The following is a 22275-nucleotide window of genomic DNA, read 5'->3' as shown; positions in this document are numbered from 1 at the left end:
TACTTTATATACCTCTATCATGTCTCCCCTCAGCCGTCTCTTCTCCAAGCTGAAAAGCCCTAGCCTCCTTAGTCTTTCTTCATAGCAGTCAGTGCTAATATTCAGCAGCACTATCCGATTAAGCGCCACTGAATGTTAGTGGCTGGGATGGCCAGCACAATTTAACTGGGCAGGAACCTCTATCACCTGGTTAAATCGTTTTGACTATCAACCACAAACCCTTTTTAAGCTTTACTAATGAGGATTCTTGTCAGAGAAATACTGAAGGGAAATTCCATAGAAAGGGTGCTAATGCAGGAAACCAGAGTGCTGCATTATGACCGCTTCTCATTTCTATAGTGTTACTAGATGTGAGCAGCGCAGTACACATTTATATGCAGGTACTTTCTATGTCCCTACTTTTTTTAATTTTTGTTACATTTATACCCTGCGCTTTCCCACTCATGGCAGGCTCAATGTGGCTTACATGGGGCAATGGAGGGTTAAGTGACTTGCCCAGAGTCACAAGGAGCTGCCTGTGCCTGAAGTGGGAATCAAACTCAGTTCCTCAGGACCAAAGTCCACTACCTTAACCACTAGGCCACTCCTCCACTGGACTCACAATCTAAGTTTTGCACCTGGGGCAGTGGAGGGTTAGGTGACTTGCCCAGGGTGACGAGGAGCTGCAGTGGAAACTGAACCCGGTTCACCAGGATCTCAGACCAGTGCATTAGCCATTGGGCTACTCATCACCCTCCTACCAGACTGTTGGAAGGTTCACTTGACGCCACACTCCCTTCAGCATTGATTATCTATTTGCAGATAAATCATATGCAATCTCTCATCACATCATATCTGATCTGAGAAGGATAAATGGTTAGGAGCACTGTCAGATCTGAGTTGGAATATGTGGACTTAAACAGTTTGCAAAATGTTGAAGTTGATACGAGTATAGTGCTCAAATGGTCATCACTAGGATGTTAAATTTATTCTGGTAAGAGACAGGCAGCCAATATTGAGCTGCAAGAGGCGGAGAAACGTGATCAAAATGATTTGCCCTACATAGAAGCTTTATTGGCATATTTCGCACTAGTTGAAGACACTTTAGGGACAACAAGGGAAGCAAATGATAAACAGCATTGCTGTAATCTATTTTTGACAAAACCAACAAAAGAAGTAAGAGAATTATATATTTATTTGTTTGTTGCATTTGTATCCCACATTTTCCCACCTATTTGCAGGCTCAATGTGGCTTACATTATGCCGTAATGGCGATCGCCATTTCTGGGATGAGAAATAGAAAGTGGTATTGCATTAGGGTTCATAGTTAATAAAGTATAGTTAGACAGTCAACTATCAGGAGTTCATTTCGGCATGAGGAATAAAGTGGTAGTGCTTTAACGTTCATTAGTAACAGAGTAAATGAAACAGTCAAGTGCAGAGAGTTCGGTTTTGTCTGGTTTTGGTGGAGTTTAGTATTTAGGATGGATCATTGTGGTATGCCTTTTTGAACAGGTAGGTTTTCAGTAGTTTTCGGAAAATTGTTAGGCTGTGCATTGTTTTTATGACATTTTCTTTTATGACAATTAAATCTGCCAGGGCCATTCTAGACTTAATTGGTTAATTCTATGCAAAGTAAAGAACAAAGAAGAGGTTACTGTTGAAATCTGCAGTTTAATAGTTAATGTGGAATCTAAAATAACACCTATAGAATCAAACATATAAATGGCAAGTGACCGACTCACCTGCAAATGCGCAGTAGAGACTTCCCTCTCTGTCCCGCCTCCGCGTCAAGACGTGATGACGGAACAGAGAGAGAAACTGCACTGAGGAGTGCACCACACGGAAGGGGAGGGAGAGATCCGCAGAGGTCGCTACGGCTCCCCTCCCCTCCGAGGTCACCACCGGCCCCCCTCCACCCAGGCCAGGCCCTCTCTTCTCGACTGAACTTACAGCGCCAAAACCGAGGTAGGCAGATCAGCTCCCGTCGGCCTTCCTTCCCTGCCTGTGTCCCGCCCTCGCCGACGTTACGTCACACGAGGGCGGGACACAGGCAGGGAAGGAAGGCCGATGGGAGGCGATATGCCTGCTGCAGTTTCGGAGGTGAGGCGCTGTAAGTTTAATGGAGCGGAAAGGGCCCAACCCGGGTGGAGGGGGGCGGCGGCAACCTCGGGGGAGAGGGAGGGGAGGGCAGGAGAAATGCTGGACATGGGAGGTCTCAGAAGGAGAGGGGCCTTGGAGCTGGGAGGGATGGACGGAGGGGATCTGGCTGGGAGGGAGGGACAGAGGGGGGCCTTGGAGCTGGCAGGGAAGGAGAGAGGATGCTGGACATGGGAGGTCAGAAGGAGGGGGCCTTGGAGCTGGCTAGGAGGGAGGGATGGAGGGGGACCCTTGGAGCGGGGAGGGAGGAGGGGCCTTGGAGCTGGCAGGGAAGGAGGGAGGATGCTGGACATGGGAGGTCAGAAGGAGGGGGCCCTTGGAGCAGGCAGGGAAGGAGGGAGGGAGGGAGTTAGACATCAAAATAGAACATATCAATACTCGCCCGTTTTAACGGGCTTAACAGCTAGTCATATAGCTATAAAGGCAGTTCTGAAATAAGAGGAGTTAGTTTTGATAATATTGTGCAGCGGTCTATCCACATAGCTTTGCATTTCTCACCAATTTGGAATTCGGAAGCTAGTCTCCTGCTGCTCTTAGACATTATTCCACTGGCTTAATGTCTGACACTAGATAATCAAAGGAGAACAGGATCTGCATGTCATCAGCATATACGTAAGGCCTGCCTCCGTGCAACAGAATGACCTTTGCCAGGTGATCTTGTGCTAAGAGTGAGTCTTGAAGGTGGCCCATGAGCGAGAATGCCCCACCAGATCACAGGCCACTGAGAGATCCAGGGCAGAGGAGCGCAGGACCATACTGAGAGAGACTCCCCTAATGCCCCCACCCTTCTCACTGTGCTGCGGCCAAAAAGAGAAGATGATGGATGATAAGCAAATTTGGCACCCTGCCTCCCTTGTGCCTTGTGCAGCCCTCTCAGAACTGAGATGCCAATGATACAGAAGCTTGTATCTATTTTCCACTAATTAAATGGCTACAGAAATTTTATTAATCCTATTCTATACGTATCTCCGCTGATTCGCCTACATAATTTGCCCCAAGTCTTTTTCCCCACTGCACAATATTTGTTTTATTTTTTAAAAATTTTATTCAGTATTTGATTTTATTTATTTGTGACATTTATATCCCACATTATCCGAAACAAGTCTGAGTTCAATGTGGCTTACAATAAACAGTATAGGATACATAACACAGAATAATGCATAAGAAAATAATTTGTTGTAAGAATCCAATTTTATGATATAGTATCATAAACGTACTGGGATAGCTATGGATGTTTAACATTTAGAAAATCTATTATGAATGAGAAATTGTACATGAAGTTAATGGTAAATAGAATAATAACCAATTCAGGTAATATGTGGTTGTTCTTTGTGAAGGTTTGTTTGAATAGGAACGATTTGAGGATTTTGAGGAATCTAGTATATTCCTGTATATTTCTTATTTTGGATGGTAAGGAGTTCCACCATTTGGTTCCTAAGTAAGTGAAGTCTGCAGAGTGGACAGTTTTGTAGATCACTTTTTTTGCAATTAGGGAGGTGTAGTCTGAGATAACGTCTTGCCTCGTATTTAGTGTTTCTTTGAGGTAAGTTTATTAATGGTCTGGAGCTGTGCCATTTAGGATTTGAAAGATAAAGGTACATAATTGGAAGTTGATTCTCGCTTTATTGGGAAGCCAGTGTAATTTGATGAATAAAGGGGAGGAACTTCCAAAATGAGAGATTTTATACATGAACCTAGCTGCAGAGTATTGAGCTGTTGGAGATTTTTCAATAGACTATCATTTACAGAACCTTCATGGCAGTGTACAAAATCATAGTAAATGTACTACAACATAAAAGCAGAAACTAAGAGGCAAAGACAGACACTAAACAAACAGAAAACAAAACAGGAAGGGAAGGATAGAACACCAATTTCCAAATAACCACATCTATCAGAACACAATAAGGTCAGTTAACACACAACATGCCGAGAGCACCTGAGGATTCATGGAAAACCCATTGAATAGAGCCAAATTTTCAGCAAAGCCCTATATTTTTTTCACTGAAGTCTCTGGCCAAAGATGCACAGGTAGCGGATAGGAAGGCTCCTAGTTTATTTATTTTGTAATATGTGGAGGGGCATTTTTGATATGATATCTAAATTTGATTTTGGATGTTTTGCAGAAAATGTCCAAAACTCTAGTAGTGAACAAAGGCCATTTTCAAACCAGAATAGCTTCAAACTTTTTGTCCTGAAAATGGCTATTTGCTAGATGTTTTTGTGCTCAGAGCATCTATCATATATACGTACATAAATATTGCTATACTGGGAAAGACCAAAGGTCCATCAAGCCCAGCATCCTGTTTCCAACAGTGGCCAATCCAGATCACAAATACCTGGCAAGATCCCAAAGAAAGTACAAAACATTTTATACTGCTTATCCCAGAAATAGTGGATTTTCCCCAAGTCCATTTAATAATGATCTATGGACTTTTCCTTTAGGAAGCCGTCCAAACCTTTTTTAAACTCCGCTAAGCTAACTGCCTTTACCGCATTCTCTGGCAACAAATTCCAGAGTTTAATTACACGTTGAGTGAAGAAAATTTTTCTGCGCTTCGTTTTAAATTTAGTACATTGTAGCTTCATCGCATGCCCCCTAGTCCTAGTATTTTTGGAAAGTGTAAACAGACGCTTCACATCTACCCGTTCAACTCCACTCATTATTTTATAGACAGCTATCATATCTCCCCTCAGCAGCCTTTTCTCCAAGCTGAAGAGCCCTAGCCGCTTTAGCCTTTCCTCATAGGGAAGTCGTCCCATCCCCTTTATCATTTTCATCGCCCTTCTCTGCACCTTTTCTAATTCCACTATATCTTTTTTGAGATGCGGCGAACAGAATTGAAAACAATATTCGAGGTGCGGTGCAAACCATGGAGCGATACAAAGGCATTATAACATCGTTCAAGACCATTAAAATAAAATAAAACAAAACAAAAACAAGCCACTGGGATGTATGGGGGGGGCAGCATTACATAAAATATGCACATAAATCAGGACTTCATCCAAACTCCACCTCTGAGCATGCCTACTCTACAAATATGCACCTACTTGACCGCACATACTTTTAGGCGTGACCTAATTTTAAAAGGGGTATTTTACATGTGTAAAAGTGTTATAACATTAAGGAAAGGGGAGATGGGATTTCATATACTACCTTTCTGTGGTTACAATAGTAGAGGAGTGTGGTAGCCGTGTTAGTCCACTCTTAAGGTTATCAATAGAAATCAAACAAAATAAAACATGGAAAAGAAAATAAGATGATACCTTTTTTATTGGACATAACTTAATACATTTCTTGATTAGCTTTCGAAGGTTGCCCTTCTTCCGATCTGACGAAGAAGGGCAACCTTCGAAAGCTAATCAAGAAATGTATTATGTCCAATAAAAAAGGTATCATCTTATTTTCTTTTCCATGTTTTATTTTGTTTGATTTCTATGTGGTTACAATCAAACCAGTTTACATATTATATACAGGTGCTTATTTTGTACCAGGGGCAATGGAGGGTTAAGTGACTTGCCAGAGTCACAAGGAGCTACAGTGGGAATCAAACCCAGTTCTCCTGGTTCTCAGGCCACTGCACTCCTCCACTCCACATATCCAAAAGATCCTAGAAAATACCAGGAATTCTCCTATTGGCTAAGCTAAGCGTTTAGTTCACTGTACCTGCATGAAGCCAAATCTGAGCCAGGGTCATCCATGGGTGCAGAGGGCCTTGCTTAGGAGCACTGCTCTGGAGAGAAGATGCCACCTCAGATAACGCCTGTTCCACTCTTGAAGCTGCTATTGATGTTGCATGTACTGAGCCTGAGGCAGTAAGAAAGCAAAACGACATCAGTATTAACATGGAAAACATCAAATCAACTTTTTTCAAGTACATCACCATCACCTAAGTAGGCAGGCCTGGAAATGTGCTTTTTTGCATTGCTACTGCTGAACACTACTTTGATTATGGACAGAACATTTATGAGTTTGCCACCTTATCTGTAATGTCCGACGTGAGCTCGGTAAGAATTGTGAAAACGAAGGCAAGAACCTTGTGTGCTTTTTAAGCCGGCAGAAATAAGTCTGAGGGGAGCTGTGATGTCACTGCACCCATAACCTCTTATTTGCTGCACACGCTGTCAATGGCAGCAATTACCGCGTCTTTCCAGAGAGTATAATTAGATGACTAATTATTTCTAGGCTAATAATAAACATCAGGGGGTATAAAAAGGAAGAAGGCAGGCACAAATAAAATGCAAAGGCTGACACACACAGGTCACTACATAAATGCAAAAAAAAAAAAAAAAAAAAAAAGCTAGTTAAGGGCAACATACAAGCCATGAGCTAATTAGCAAGGACAAATTTAGGAATTAGTAACATGAAACAAATAACAAACATCTCACTGCTACAGTAAACATTTTACACTGAGCTGTGGCAACTGGATGCCGGTATCCAGAAGACTTATCAGTAAAGGTTACCATACACTGCCAACCAAAGGGCGATCTCTTCGAGTGCTTGAAATATAAACGTTGGCTTATATCGGGGGTGCCCAACCTCGGCCCTCGCCCAGTCAGGGTTTTCAGGATTTCCCCAATGAATAAAGGTCAACAAAAATATCTATTCATAGGACAAATATATTTCCCTGGACTCTGAATTAAATGGGGTAGATACTTTATGGCTAGCATAAAGTATGCGGGCTAAAGGTTCCTGCTACATACCTTGCACCTATCTGTATGGCATAAAATATCAGGATTTTCAGGACTGGCTCTATGTTAACCAGCATCGCCTGTAGGAACTGAAATTGGTGAGAGCTCCATCAAAGCTTCCCCTCCTTCAACAGTATCACTGGCTCCAGTACACCTCTTTTTCTCTCTCCACCCTCTGCCCAGAACCATTATGACCTAATCCCCTCTTCTCATTCCACCTGCCACATGATACAGAAGTACACGGGATGGGAGCTGCCAGCATGGTGCTACTCTCTCCTGCATGGTGCTCTCTGAGGCTGCAGACCCTAAAATCCGACCCTGCACGTGCACTTTTGAAAATGTCATGTCATGTATATTCTGTTTCTCTGCCCTGATCTAAACACGTTCTTGGGAACATTTCTTTTGAACCCTTACCTCGCTAAATAGAGTTGAAAACTGCCTTTATGGAAGCTATAGGGTTGAGAGGTTGGATAAAAGACATGGAAGGAGAACAAGACAGGAACACAACTGGGTAGACCAATTAATTCTTGCCTGTGGTCATCTACATATGTTATTTTAACATGAGGGTCATAGTATACCACAAACAAACATTTTCCAGAGATGGGAAGGCACTAGAACTAGAGGACATGAATTGAGGTTGAACCGGGGCCAACTCAGGAATAACGTCAGGAAGTATTTTTTCATCGAGAGGGTGGTAGATGCCTGGAATGCCCTCCCGCGGGAGGTGATGGAGATGAAAACAGTAACGAATTCAAAAATACATGCGATAAACACAAAGGAATCCTGTTTAGAAGGAATTGATCCAAAGAAGCTTAGCAGAGATTAGGTAGCAACACCAGTAATTGGAAAACAAAGCCAGTAATGGACAGACTACTACGGTCTATGCTCTTATCAAGGCTAGACAGATTCAGCTTAAGAAGTAGGAGAACAAGGCCAGTGCTGGGCAGACTTCTATGGTCTGTGCCTTGATCATGGCTAAATAGACTTGGATGGGCTGGAGTGCAGCTTTTCAGGGGCTTTTCTATCTACACTTCTTCCCTTGGTTCATTAATCTCATCCCATGGCTTTTCCTACCATCTCTATGCTGATGACTCCCAAATCTACCTTTCTACCCCTGATATCTCACCTTGCATCCAAACCAAAGTTTCAGCGTGCTTGTCTGACATTGCTGCCTGGATGTCTCAACGCCACCTGAAATTAAATATGACCAAAACCGAGCTTCTCATTTTCCCCCCCCCCCCCAAACCCACCTCCCCGCTCCCCCTGTTTTCTATTTCTGTTGATGGCTCTCTCATTCTCCCTGTCTCCTCAGCTCGAAACCTTGGGGTCATCTTTGACTTCTCTCTCCTTCTCTGCTCATATCCAGCAGATTGCCAAGACCTGTCGTTTCTTTCTTTACAACATCCGTAAAATCCGCCCCTTTCTTTCCGAGCACTCTACCAAAACCCTCATCCACACCCTTGTCACCTCTCGTTTAGACTACTGCAATCTGCTTCTTGCTGGCCTCCCACTTAGTCACCTCTCCCCTCTCCAGTCGGTTCAAAACTCTGCTGCCCGTCTCGTCTTCCGCCAGGGTCGCTTTACTCATACTACCCCTCTCCTCAAGTCGCTTCACTGGCTCCCTATCCGTTTTCGTATCCTGTTCAAACTTCTTCTACTAACCTATAAATGTACTCACTCTGCTGCTCCCCAGTATCTCTCCACACTCGTCCTTCCCTACACCCCTTCCTGTGCACTCCACTCCATGGATAAATCCTTCTTATCTGTTCCCTTCTCCACTACTGCCAACTCCAGACTTCGTGCCTTCTGTCTCGCTGCACCCTACGCCTGGAATAAACTTCCTGAGCCCCTACGTCTTGCCCCATCCTTGGCCACCTTTAAATCTAGACTGAAAGCCCACCTCTTTAACATTGCTTTTGACTCGTAACCACTCACCTCCACCTACCCTCCTCTCTTCCTTCCTGTTCACATTAATTGATTTGATTTGCTTACTTTATTTATTTTTTGTCTATTAGATTGTAAGCTCTTTGAGCAGGGACTGTCTTTCTTCTATGTTTGTGCAGCGCTGCGTACGCCTTGTAGCGCTATAGAAATGCTAAATAGTAGTAGTAGTAGCTTTGACAACAACTTCAGAACAGGGACGGTGCTAGGCAGACTTCTATGGTCTATGCCCTGAAAATCGCAAGGCCAAATCAAAATCAGGTATACATATGAAGTACCACATACCATATGTAATGAGTTTATCTTGTTGGGCAGACTGGATGGACTGTATAGGTCTTTATCTGCCGTCACCTACTATGTTACAACTCCAGAGTCTGCATGGCTCTGACTGCAAGTTCTCTTGCCAGGGTTATCTACCTCTGAATTCTACTACTGTGTAATAGCTTATTAACTGATGAAAGTGTGCAAATATGTCAGAAATGCACTTATTTTCCCAAAGAGAATTCAGTTGTGAAAGGATGGCATTGTTTAAATATAGCATAATGAGCCAAACAAAAGGTAGGAGGAGAAGCCTTCAGAATTGTTTTCACTTAAAGTATTATTTTGTATGCAGGGATCAAAAGTGAAGCCATGGGAATCACTTCTGTTCCAATCAAACTGTTAACCCACAATGGTCAACGGGGAGCTTGTTTCTGGAATACCCTGTAATATTGTTTTGAAGCATTAATTGCTCCGTGAAGCAGAATAAGAGCTGCAGATATATTCAACATTTCCACCACTCGTTTTGCTCTGACAGTGAAATATCCAAAGCCAGGTCCCGGCCTGCATGTCAGATAATCCGGAATCTGTCAACTAGTTAGAAGCAGTTGGCATGTGTACTAAGCCCCTGAGGTGAGGGTGGGGGATCTGGTCTGTTGCAGTTACTTTGGAGTGGGGGGGGGGGGGGGTAATGGATCCCTGTGGGGAAGGCTGAAGGGGTGTGAGTATGACGCGGGGTTAATTGAGGTTACGCATATTGGTGGGGTAGAGTGTGAAGGTGATGTCTCTGTGGTCAGGGATTTGTGTGGGAGTGAATATAAAACGATCTACGAATTAACCGACTTCCGCAAACTATTGAAGACTCATCTCTTTGATAAAACTTATCGCATGAAGTCCATACAAACTAACAGAAGTGCATCAACACACTCTCTTCTGAATTCTCTTCCCCCATATACTCACCGCTCTTAGAAGTCTACCTGTAGTTAAATCGCTATACCCAAATGTTTCTTATTATTGTCCTATCGCCCTTATCATTTTCCCATTGTTACACTCCACTGTTCTCTTTTCCTAATGATACTTTGATTTTGCCTCCCATAACCCTTCATGATGTAACCCATAATTGAATTGTAACAAAATGTATCTCCTTTATTCACTAAGCCACACTGAGCCCGCAAATAGGTGGGAAAATGTGGGATACAAATGCTATAAATAAATAAATAAATAAAATAATATGTTGGTTACATGTAGGAATAGAGACACTAGCGTGTGTATGGGGGTAGAAGGGGAGACGTAACTGGAGACAGGGATAGGTGCATGTGTGCAGGAGAGGGGGAGGGATAGGTATATGTGTGGGGAGATGAGTGTGGGCAGAGGCGATTGTGTGCCAGCAGCAGATGGTAAAGAGCACGACAGGGATTCGTAGCTCCTCCTTAAAGCCTGACCTCTGCCTGATTTTCATCTGGCAAGACTTAAGAAACCCCAACACCTCCTCTTCTGCCACCGATGGCGCTTTCTCTTCTTTGGTTGGTGGAGCCTGAGCAGGGCTGTGCCTAGGGTCTCCAGCGCCCCCCTGCAGTTGGCCCCGCCGGCGCCCCCCCCCCCCCCGAAAACGATCGCTACACTACCCGCCCTCTTTTCCCCACATCCTTTTCCTTTTTGTTTAAATTTACCTCTCCGGCGCGCGGCAGCGTTAGTGAGAAGGAGGCGGCGCTCCCCTGCCCCGACGTGTCTTCTTCCCTTTGCTCAGTGTCCCGCCTTCTTCTGACATCATTTCTGACGTCAGAAGAAGGCGGAACTGAGCGAAGGGAAGAGACTGACACATCGGGGTGGGGGAGCACCGCCTCCTCACTAACGCTACGCTGCCACGCGCCGGAGAGGTAAATTTAAACAAAAAAAAAAGGACAAGGATCTGGGGAGAAGAGGGCGAGGTAAGCATGGTGCGGCGGGGCGCCCCCCAGAGGATGGCGCCCACCTGCCATGCTTACCTCGCTTACCATGTCGGCACGGCCCTGAGCCTGAGACACCCCACTAGCCACACTGCTGAATGAAACCACAGAAGTATTTCTCCCACAAGTAGATATGTTCTTGCTTGGTCTGCCTGCACAATGTTAATCACAACATGTGATGTCAGTGATGTATGGACAGACGAATAAACTGAAAAGAATATGTTCCTTTTTAGTTCATTCAGAGGGTCCCAGGCAGGGATGGTACATAGGTACATGTGTTGCACATGCTGGCAACATATGTACCTTATAACATTGTCCCTGGAAGGTAACATGGAGGGGCATAATCGAAAGGGACGTCCAAGTTTTGATGAGGATGTCCTCGCAAAACGTCCCGATGCAGGGGCGGGGAAACCTGTTTTCGTCCGTTAGGATACAGAAAGTGAAAGTGCCTTGTTGCTTTGTAGCCTTTACTAAATGAGACGTGGGGTAAGGAATAATATATTGTAGAGGAATATTTTCGAGTTATTCCCTGAGTTTTCCATGTCATCACTGTGACCCCTGACGCAGGTGCTTATCATCGAAACACGGCCCGTGTCGGGTCTTTTTGTCAAGGCTTATTCATTAAAAAACTGTGTTCCATTTTTAAAGGCCCGTGGTGCTGTTTGTTTGTATGGACCTGAGTATGACATCTGAGGCTGGTATAGAGGCTGGCAAAAAATATTTTGAAAGATATTTTTTGAGGGTGGGAGGGGGTTAGCGACCACTGGGGGAGTAACGGGAGGTCATCCCCAATTCCCTCCGGTGGTCATCTGGTCATTTCGGGCAGCTATTTGTGCCTTGGTCGTGAGAAAAACACGACCAGGTGAAGTCGTCCAAGTGCTCGTCAGGGACGTCCTTTTTTTTTCATTATGGGTCGAGGACGTGTTAGGCACGCCCACGTCCCGCCTCCGATACGCCCCCTTGAACTTTGACTGTCCCTGTGATAGAGTTGGGGACGTCCAAAATAGGCTTTCGATTATACCGATTTGGATGACCCTGTGAGGATGTCCATCTTCCAATTTGTGTCGAAAGATGGGCGTCCTTCTCTTTCGAAAATAAGGCCGATAGTAACATAGTAGATGATGGCAAGAAAATATTGGTTCTGGAGAAAAACCAAACTGTTTTGACTTTATATTTCCAAGAAATCTTTAGGGGCAATATTCAGTGGGTGGCAGTCAGTGATTTTTAAAAAGCTAGCTAGCGATGGCAGAATTCGACCCAAAATTCAGTGTTGGCAGAATTTGACCCAAAATTCAGTGTTGGCCCCTATCCAGGCACTGACACTGAATATCTGGGTCTGGGATGGCTGTTACTCTGGATCCCTTCCTCTGAATATGGACCCCTATTATTTGTGGTACTTATTCCTTGGATTTTTTCCTTTTCCAGTCCTGAATGCCTCACGGTGAGCCTCTAGGGAGAAAATGAAACAGGCCTTAGCGAGATCATGAGTCCAAAGCTGCTGAACAAAGGACTAATGCATATATGTGTACACATGAGAGGCCCTATACATGCCCTATACATGCTTTTTCCCTGGACATCCTAAAGCAAGTCTCCTGGGCTGGGCTTACCACTAAGCAAAGTAAGGCTGTCAATTTATATTGGGGGAGTAGCAAGTTGGGCCAGCTGGAAAGGATCATCATGCCCCGCCAGCTGAAGAGGGAATGGAATCACTGGATGGGGCAATGGGAACCCGTGAAGGCTGGCACCGTAAGCAGATACAAAACATAGAGATAGCACTTCCTGCTGACTGCAGAATTTTATTTATTTTAGTTACATTTGTACCCCGCACTTTCCCACTCATGGCAGGCTCAATGCGGCTTACATGGGGCAATGGAGGGTTAAGTGACTTGCCCAGAGTCACAAGGAGCTGCCTGTGCCTGAAGTGGGAATCGAACTCAGTTCCTCAGGACAAAAAGTCCACCATCCTAACCACTAGGCCACTCCTCCACTGTTGCTACTATTTGAGATTCTACATGGAATGTTGCTATTCCACCAGCAACATTCCATGTAGAAGTCGGCCCTTGTAGATCACCAATGTGGCCGCGCAGGCTTCTGCTTCTGTGAGTCTGACGTCCTGCACGTACGTGCAGGACGTCAGACTCACAGAAACAGAAGCCTGCACAGCCTTCTACATGGAATGTTGCTAGTGGAATAGCAACATTAACATTCCATGTAGAATCTCCAATAGTAGCAACATTCCATGTAGAATCTCCAATAGTATCTATTTTATTTTTGTTACATTTGTACCCTGCGCTTTCCCACTCATGGCAGGCTCAATGCGGCTTACATGGGGCAATGGAGGGTTAAGTGACTTGCCCAGAGTCACAAGGAGCTGCCTGTGCCTGAAGTGGGAATCGAACTCAGTTCCTCAGGACCAGAGTCCACCACCCTAACCACTAGGCCACTCCTCCACTGTTGCTACTATTTGAGATTCTACATGGAATGTTGCTATTCCACCAGCAACATTCCATGTAGAAGTCGGCCCTTGCAGATCACCAATGTGGCCGCGCAGGCTTCTGCTTCTGTGAGTCTGACGTCCTGCACGTACGTCAGACTCACAGAAACAGAAGCCTGCGCAGCCTTCTACCTGGAATGTTGCTCGTGGAATAGCAACATTCCATGTAGAATCTCCAGTAGTAGCAACATTCCATGTAGAATCTCCAATAGTATCTATTTTATTTTTGTTACATTTGTACCACGCACTTTCCCACTCATGGCAGGCTCAATGCGGTGGGCAATGGAGGGTTAAGTGACTTGCCCAGAGTCACAAGGAGCTGCCTGTGCCTGAAGTGGGAATCGAACTCAGTTCCCCAGGACCAGAGTCCACCACCCTAACCACTAGGCCACTCCTCCACTCCACTGCCTTGTGACGTACTATAAACTGCTTGGACTGTCCAACAAATTAGAAAGGCGTTACCCTGAGAAAAAAATAAAAATAGATCGAGATCGGCTTCAGGACGTTTTGGGCCTATGACCACATGTTTTTTGAGTGCGCTGGAAATGCCACCCTCAAGGAGTAGCAGGAAGGGGAGCAACAAGTTAGTCAGGGCGGATGGAATGGGAGGGCTCGGTGGGGAGGCCATGGGGCTGCTTTACCTGGGGTGTCCAGTACTGCTGCATCGGCTCTGCATGCGTCACAGCTTTCTAAACTTATTCCAGTTCTGCAGTATTACTTGGGCACAAAAAGCCAAGTTGATGACGATTTACAGACTAAGCTTCGGTTACATTTTTTTTTCCTGCATAGGACTAAAATAGCTTCCAGCCTTCATACCTGGGAGAACAATCAGCCCGTTATTAAACACAAGGTCTTCTTGAAATACTTTTGTTTGTAGTCCTGAAGAAATGAACACTGGCTCTTCAATAATTCAGTTCAAGAGCTGGTTGATTACAGCCCTTGAGGGTGACTGAATGGGTAATGAGCAGCAGACCTTGGCTTACACAGCGTATCAAACTTCCACCACTCCAACCCCGGACTCTGCTAGAGGGATTAGTGATCTGTGAAGTGTTATAAGGCAGGACCACTCGGCCAACACAGTAAAGGCAACTTACAAATCAGAAAAAGTGAGGAAAAGCCAGGAATGTCAGCATCTGGAGAATAGTATCACCAAGTCACTAAAAGTAATTATGAAATAAAAACATAACAAATAGCACTCATGGACACATAAAATGCTGATAATCTTCAAACCACAAGACAGTGCTACTCTTCTGAGTCAAATTGAAACCATAGTGCTGGCAACTGTTTTAAAAAATGGCTATGGCAGTGCAGGGATACTGGATGGCTCCATGATATTTGAAAAAAAGAAGAAAACAAAAAGTCGAGAGGAGAATCCTCACGTATAGCAAAAGCAATAGATACAAAAAGTGAGGACGAGTTGAAGAGGAAATCCAAAAAACCTTTATTAATGATAAAATGACGACCCGACACGGCCGTGTTTCGGCATCAAAGCCTGCATCAGGGGTCAAACAAAAAAAGTTGTCACTGAATAAGAGACCAAGGGAAGACGGCAATACACTTTTTATACTACTGACGTCATTTATGTGTATTGCCGTCGAGGCGCTTCACAGTTGACTGCTTAATTCTTGTGTTTTAAGGAAGTCCTACAGCCATATTTCCCTTGGTCTTTTATTCAGTGACAACTTAAAAAGATTTGTTTGACCCCTGATGCAGGCTTTGATGCCGAAACACGGCCGTGTCGGGTCGTCATTTTATCATTAATAAAGGTTTTTTGGATTTCCTCTTCAACTCGTCCTCACTTTTTGTATCCATTCCATGATATCTGAAACAGGTAGGCCAGGCCAGAATTTACCACACTGTTTTGGTTCACATTTGTGAACTCGTTGCAGGCTTCAGGATCTCCAGGCATCAGCAGGTCCTCCAATTCCAATTAACCCCCCCCCCCCCCCCAATTCAATTTTTTACAAGTCAATTTTCATATTTGAATGCTATGGAAATGTAAAAAGTGCCTTCAGATCATGATTAACTAATGCCTATCTCTCTATATAAAAGGCAACACCAACGTTTTATGAAACCTCCAGCCGGAAGTGTGAAGGGGGCGAGATATCCGGTTTCCCTATGAGTGTCTGCCCCGCCCTCTCTGTAACACAGTCAGTGAAGGAAAACAGCAGAGCACGAAATCAAATCGCTGGCTCTGTAACAGTGAAGGACTCAGAGGGGGGAGGGGAGAGAGGCCAGAGGGCAGGGACACACACACTCCCACATGCACACAGAAGAAAACATTGCTAGCCCCCGTTTCATTTGCATCAGAAACGGGGCTTTTTTACTGAAGGACTCAGAGGGGGGAGGGGAGAGAGGGCAGGGACACACACACTCCCACATGCACACAGAAGAAAACATTGCTAGCCCCCATTTCAATTGCATCAGAAACGGGGCTTTTTTACTAGTATTTAATATTTACTGAAATGTTATTTTAAACAAACCTTCAAGGGTTTGGTAATTCTCTATTGTAATCTCAGATGAAAAATATCCAAAATATTTTGGGCCCGATATTCAGTGATTTAAGCAAGTAGAAGAGGCTCCTACTCACTTAAATTGTGCTCAGAGAGCCGGCCCCTGATATTCAGCGGTACTTTAATGAGCAGGGCCGGGGCAGAGTCGGAGAGGAGTTGGGAGTTCAGTGCTGGTGCCTGAACAGCTAACCAGGCATATAGGATCGCAGAAACAGTAGTCCTAATTTTGCCCGGTCAGCTATGTGGGTGCCCGCATAAATTCCAGATTGTAATTGATGTTACCCAATGTGATCCCCTCCCTCCTGACTCTCCCCAAGATCTGACCAACACCTGACCCCTCCCAACATGATCTGACCCATTCTGATTCTCCCAGATCTGACCCACTCCTGACCCCATCCTCCCCCAGGATCCTACTCTTCTCCCAGACGCCCCCATCTCATTCCCTTTAGGCCCCCCTCAGGCCTACTTATACAATGCCCGGTTGTCTAGCAAATAACGGGCAGGAGCAACGCTCACACACTCCTGCTTCCTAATGGCTGCCATGACCTCTAGTTGCAGCCTCGCAGTACTACCCAATATCAGCTGGGATCCGCATAAATCCGTCAGCCCCGAATATTCAATGCCAGTGGCCAGACATGGCTTTAAGTATTGAATACTGGGGCCTAATTCTGCCAGTAGTCAATGTTTTAAGAAAATGCTCACTGCTGCCAGTTGAGTATTAGCGTATTTCACTAAAAGCAGTAGTGCTTGTTGCTGAGGTGGGTCCATCTGGTCACCCAAATGCATTCAAGTCCCTTTTCAATCCTGTAGAGCTCTCAGGGCCAGATGCAGGTCCTGGAGCATGTGGAGAATAGTGTGGTACTAAGGAAGTGAAGCCCTGGCACAGACTGTTCAAAGGGAAGGGCATGGAGAATCACCATGGACTGCTCTGAGTGCCAGGTGAAGAGAAGGAATCAGAGCCTCGGGACCAAGGAGCCACAGATTTTATTGACTCATACATGATAATGGTGGCAGCAGCAGGGTGGGGGTTACTGGACAAGAAAGTGAGACGACATATACTTATATGCTGTCCCTGTGGAAATGCATTTGGGGGGGGGGGGGGGAGAGGTGGAGATGGAAGGCAGGACCGACGGCTCCTCCTTTATGTTTTTTTTCCCAGTTCTATGGGAACTAGGACAGGGATTTTGGCACCATGACCCTATGGTCATAACAAATCAGAGAAAATATTTCTTCACTCAATATGGAATTAAACTCTGGAATTCGTTGCCAGAGAATGTGTTAAAAGCAGTTAGCATAGCAGAGTTTAAAAAAGGTTTGGACAAGTTTCTACAAGAAAAGTCCATAAGCCATTATTAAGTTGAACTTGGGAAAATCCACGGCTTATTCCTGGGATAAGCAACATAAAATCTGTTTTTACTCTTTTGGGATCTTTCCAGGTACGTGTGACCTGGAAACAGGATACTGGGCTTGATGGTCCTTTGGTCTGTTTTAATAGAGTCATCCCCAACTGTTCCTAGTCTGCACACTGCAGGAACAATGCAGAGGCTGTAAGCTGTGAACCAAATCTCCTTCTGGAATCCTGTGTCGTGCTCTAAATCTGCCATGACTCCTTCTTCCCCCAAAAGGCTTTGAAAGTTGCCTCTGAAGTATCCCCAACTCCACCCAATCCCCAATGTGGGAGACCCAGTCCAAGAACTGAACATGGGACTTTCTGTATAAAAGAGCACAGTATTTTATTTATTTTTTATTTATTTAGATGTTGCTCACACCTTTTTCAGTAGTAGCTCAAGGTGAGTTACATTCAGGTACTCTGGATATTTCTCAGGAGGGCTCACAATCTAAGTTTGTACCTGTGGTAATGGAGGGTTAAGTGACTTGCCCAAGATCACAAGGAGCAGCAGCAGGATTTGAGCTGGCCACCTCTGGATTGCAAGACTGGTGCTCTAACCGCTAGGCTACTCCTCCACTAGCAACATTCCATGTAGAAGCCTGCCCTTGCAGATCAGCAACGCGGCCGCGCAGGCTTCTGTTTCTGTGAGTCTGACATCCTGCACATACGTGCAGCACGTCAGACTCACAGAAGCAGAAGCCTGCGCAGCCGTGTTGCTGATCTGCAAGGGCAGGCTTCTACATGGAATATTGCTAGTGGAACAGCAACATTCAATGTAGAATCTTAAATAGTAGCAACATTCCATGTAGAATTTCAAATATTTATTTATTTATTTAATTAGATTTTGCTCATACCATTTTTAGTGGTAGCTCAAGGTGAGTTACATTCAGGTACTCTGGATATTTCTCAGGAGGGCTCACAATCTAAGTTTGCACCTGAGGCAATGGAGGATTAAGTGAGTTGCCCAAGATCACAAGGAGCAGCAGTGGGATTTGAAACGGCCACCTCTGGATTTCAAGACCGGTGCTCTAACCACTAGGCCACTCCTCCACCCCAAAGAATCTTGTTACTCTTTGGGGTTCTACATGGAATGTTGCTACACTTTGAAATTCTGCATGGAATCTTGTTGTTGTTCTTTAGAGTTTTAGAATCTTTATTTATTTAGATTTTGCTCCCATCTTTTTCAGTAGTAGCTCAAGGTGAGTTACATTCAGGTACATTGAGTATTTCTCTGTCCCAGGAGGGCTCACAATCTAAGTTTGTACCTGAGGCAATGGAGGATTAAGTGAGTTGCCCAAGATCACAATGAGCAGCAGCAGCGGGATTTGAACCGGCCACCTCTAACCACTAGGCCACTCCTCCACTCCTATCTGTCACTAAGTCACCAGGCTGACCCCCAAAATGTTTTAAATCAGATAGAAACATAGAAACATGACGGCAGATAAAAGCCATATGACCCATCCAGTCTGCCCATCCTCTATAACCCCTAATTCTTCCTTTTCCTAAGCGATCCCACATGCTTATCCCATGCCTTTTTAAATTCTAGAAGTCCTCGACTCCACCACCTCCACTGGGAGGGCATTCCACGCCTCCACCACCCTTTCTGAGAAATAATACTTCCTTAGGTCAGTGGCATTCCTGGGGGAGGTGGGCGGTGGGTGCGATCCGCCCCGGGTGTCAGCCACCCTAGGAACGCCACTGCCTTAGGTTACTCCTAAGCCTATTCCCTCTTAACTTTGTCATATGCCCCCTCATTCCAGAGCTCTCCTTCATTTGAAAAAGGCTCTCTTCCTGTACATAAATGCCCTTGAGATATTTAAACGTTTCTATCATGTCTCCTCTCTCCCTCCTCTCTTCCAGCGTATACATAAGCTGCAGTTCAATCAAGACAGTTCACTTAATCAGACAGTGCTGTTTCTCTAAGCAGTCCATCCTTCATCTGAGGGGAAAGATTTCAGACTGCACCACTGCCCTCCGGCTTGTTTGTCAGATATCCCCATGGAACTGTGGATGACTCACATCCCCAGAAAGCTACCTGGGATGCCCTGGAGCACAAAGAGCAGGAAAACCTTCTGGGGCTCAGTGCTGAACTAATTAATCAGGTCTAAAAGGGCTTCAAGGAAGAACCTGCAACTTCAGACTCCTCCTTGGAACAAAAGGCAATGTTCCTACAAAGTACTTAACTCAGAAATGCATATTCTGGATTTGCTGCTATCCAGACAAAAGAAATAAACAAAGACCCTGCATGGTGTTTTATAGGTAAATGGTTCTGCCTCTTATTCTTATGAACATTTGCCTCCTACTGAATCTGACAGAAGGACATTTTCAGAAAGGTTTTGTACAAGTAAGCCCTGATTTTACATGCGGAAAATTGGCTATGAAAAATTTCACACCATAAAAATGAACAGAAGTATATGCAGAGGGTGATCCTGCAGAGCTGGATAGAGTTTAGGGTTGGCAAGTAAACTTTGCAAAATGTAAAGTACATGTGCATAAACTGGCAGAAATAGAGTTCCCCTATAGGTATATTTTAAACAATTTCCCACATGTACCTTTATCAGCCAATTGAGGTCCTACTCCAGGATTTTCTTTGATGAAGTATTTTTCCATTTCTACCCTTCCTCCATTCACTAATATACCTGAAAATAGTATTTTCACTCTTTATGTTTTTAGCCACTTGTTCTTTCACCAGAGTCTTTGTCAGCCTCATTTCTCTCTTCACTTCTTTCAGTTTTATCTGGTAATCTCTTCTATGTTCCTCGTCTTGTGTTCTTTTGTATTTCATGAACACCATCCCTTTGGCCTTTATTTTGTCAGCAACTTATTTGATGAAGCATATCAGTTTCCTTTTTCTCTAATTCACGTTATATAAAGATCTGGTGCTGATTTCATAGCTCCTTTCATTTCAGTTTGAACCACGGATCATCCACTATTCTTATGTCCTTCTATCCCATCAGCTCTTTCTTCAGGTACTCCTCCATTTTGGCAAAGTTAACATGCTTAAAATCCAGGATCTTGAGCTTTGAGTGTCCATATTCTCTTTTAGCTCTTACATCAAACCATGCAGTGTGTTGATCACTAGTGGCCAGGTGAGCACCCACCCAAATGTTAGACACTATCTCCGTTTGTGAGCATAAGATCTAGTGTCACCCCTCCCCTTGTGGGTTCCATCGCCATTTGTCTCAACAATGCACTTTGAAAAGTATCCACAATGTCTCTACTTCTTTCGGATTCTGCAGATGGGACCTTCCAATCTGCATCCCTCCAGCAATAGCACCTCCCTCTTCATTCCAAACTTTTGGATATCTATGACAAAATCTTTGTCCAACTTCTCTGTTTGTGTTGGAGGTCTGTAGACAACATCCATGTGGATGGAGGTTCCATCTTCTCTTTCTAAGACAATCCATATTGCTTCTTCCTCTCCCCAGGTCCCCTGTATTTCAGCCACTTTAATACTGTTTTTCACATCAAATTCAAACATATCACCACCATGGAAAGCAATCTGTGGAGTACCTCAAGGATCACCATTATCACCAATACTCTTCAACATGATGATGATCCCGTTGGCAAAGTCCTTATCCAATCGAGGCCTTAACCCATTCATCTATGCAGATGATGTTACAATCTACATTCCCTTCAGACATGCCTTGACTGAAATAACCAATGAAATCAATGATGGCCTGAACATCATGGACTCTTGGGCAAACTCATTCCAACTGAAATTGAACACTGAAAAAACGCACTGCCTTATCCTCTCATCTCAGCACAACAACTACAAACCCGCAATCATAAACGCACCAGGACACGCACTCCCTATTTCAGACAACCTAAAAATACTCTGAGTCACAATTGACCGCAACCTCACTCTCGAGAGCCAAGTAAAAACCGTTATAAAGAAAATGTTCTACTCAATGTGGAAACTCAAGTGAATAAAACCTTTCTTCCCGAGAGATACCTTAGGACCAATCAATGGTCCTAAGCCATGCAGATTACTGCAATGGAATCTACGCGGGATGTAAAGAACAACTCACAAAAAAACTCCAGACCGCCCAAAACACAGCAGCCAGAGTGATATCTGGTAAAACACAATTTGAAAGTGCCAAACCCCTACAAGAAAAGCTACACTGGCTCCCAATCAAACAACGGATCATCTTCAAAATCTGCACTTTGGTCCACAAAATCATCTACGGCGTAGTCCCAGGATACATGACAGACCTCATAGATCTACCAACTAGAAACAGACTTAGATCAGCACGATCATACCTAAACCTACATTATCCAAACTGCAAAGGGCTAAAATACAAAACAACTTATGCATCCAGCTTCTCCTACATAAACGCACAACTATGGAATGGACTCCCATATGCAGTGAAAACAATACATGACCACCTAAACTTCAGGAAATCATTAAAAACCCACCTCTTCAAAAAATCTTATCCCACCGATCCAACATAAATCCTCCCATCCAGCAACACACCATAATCAATGATCGTACTGTAAAATTTACTTTTCTCTTTCTCCTCGACCTCATGTCCCTTGATTCAATTCTACCTCATTTGACCACAACACAATCTTGTATTTGTTATCAACCGAAATGGCAAACGCCTTACGGTACTTTGTAAGCCACATTTAGCCTGCAAATAGGTGGGAAAATGTGGGGTATAAATGTAACAAATAAATAAATAAATATAAAGCTTTTCTGCTCATCTGTATATTTCCTAAATAGGGTATAGCCTGGTATGCTTGCATCCCAATCATGGAAGTCGTTGAACCATGTCTCAGTGATAGAAACAATAATCAAGTCTGCCTGTAACATCAGGGCTTGCAGATCATGAACTTTGTTGCATAGACTGCGAGCACCTAGCTTTCCAGTAACACATCGTCTTCTTAATCCCCCTTTCCCCT

At 44.4% G+C, this 22275-nt stretch overlaps 1 protein-coding gene across 2 annotated transcripts in view; it reads right to left on the bottom strand.

The window, feature by feature from the left end:
• TTC7B (tetratricopeptide repeat domain 7B) overlaps nt 1-22275 on the bottom strand; it is a 513408-nt gene that overhangs the window by 144963 nt on the left and 346170 nt on the right. For both annotated transcript variants that reach the window (XM_030214578.1, XM_030214579.1), the window contains one exon: nt 5804-5944. In XM_030214578.1, coding sequence (XP_030070438.1) covers nt 5804-5944 — 141 coding nt within the window. The remainder of the gene's footprint in view (nt 1-5803; nt 5945-22275) is intronic.

This window comes from Microcaecilia unicolor, chromosome 9, assembly GCF_901765095.1.
Source record: "Microcaecilia unicolor chromosome 9, aMicUni1.1, whole genome shotgun sequence".
NCBI classification, from domain to species: domain Eukaryota; kingdom Metazoa; phylum Chordata; class Amphibia; order Gymnophiona; family Siphonopidae; genus Microcaecilia; species Microcaecilia unicolor.
The sequence above is the reverse complement of the archived record's forward strand: the minus strand, read 5'-3'. Positions and strand labels throughout refer to the sequence as shown.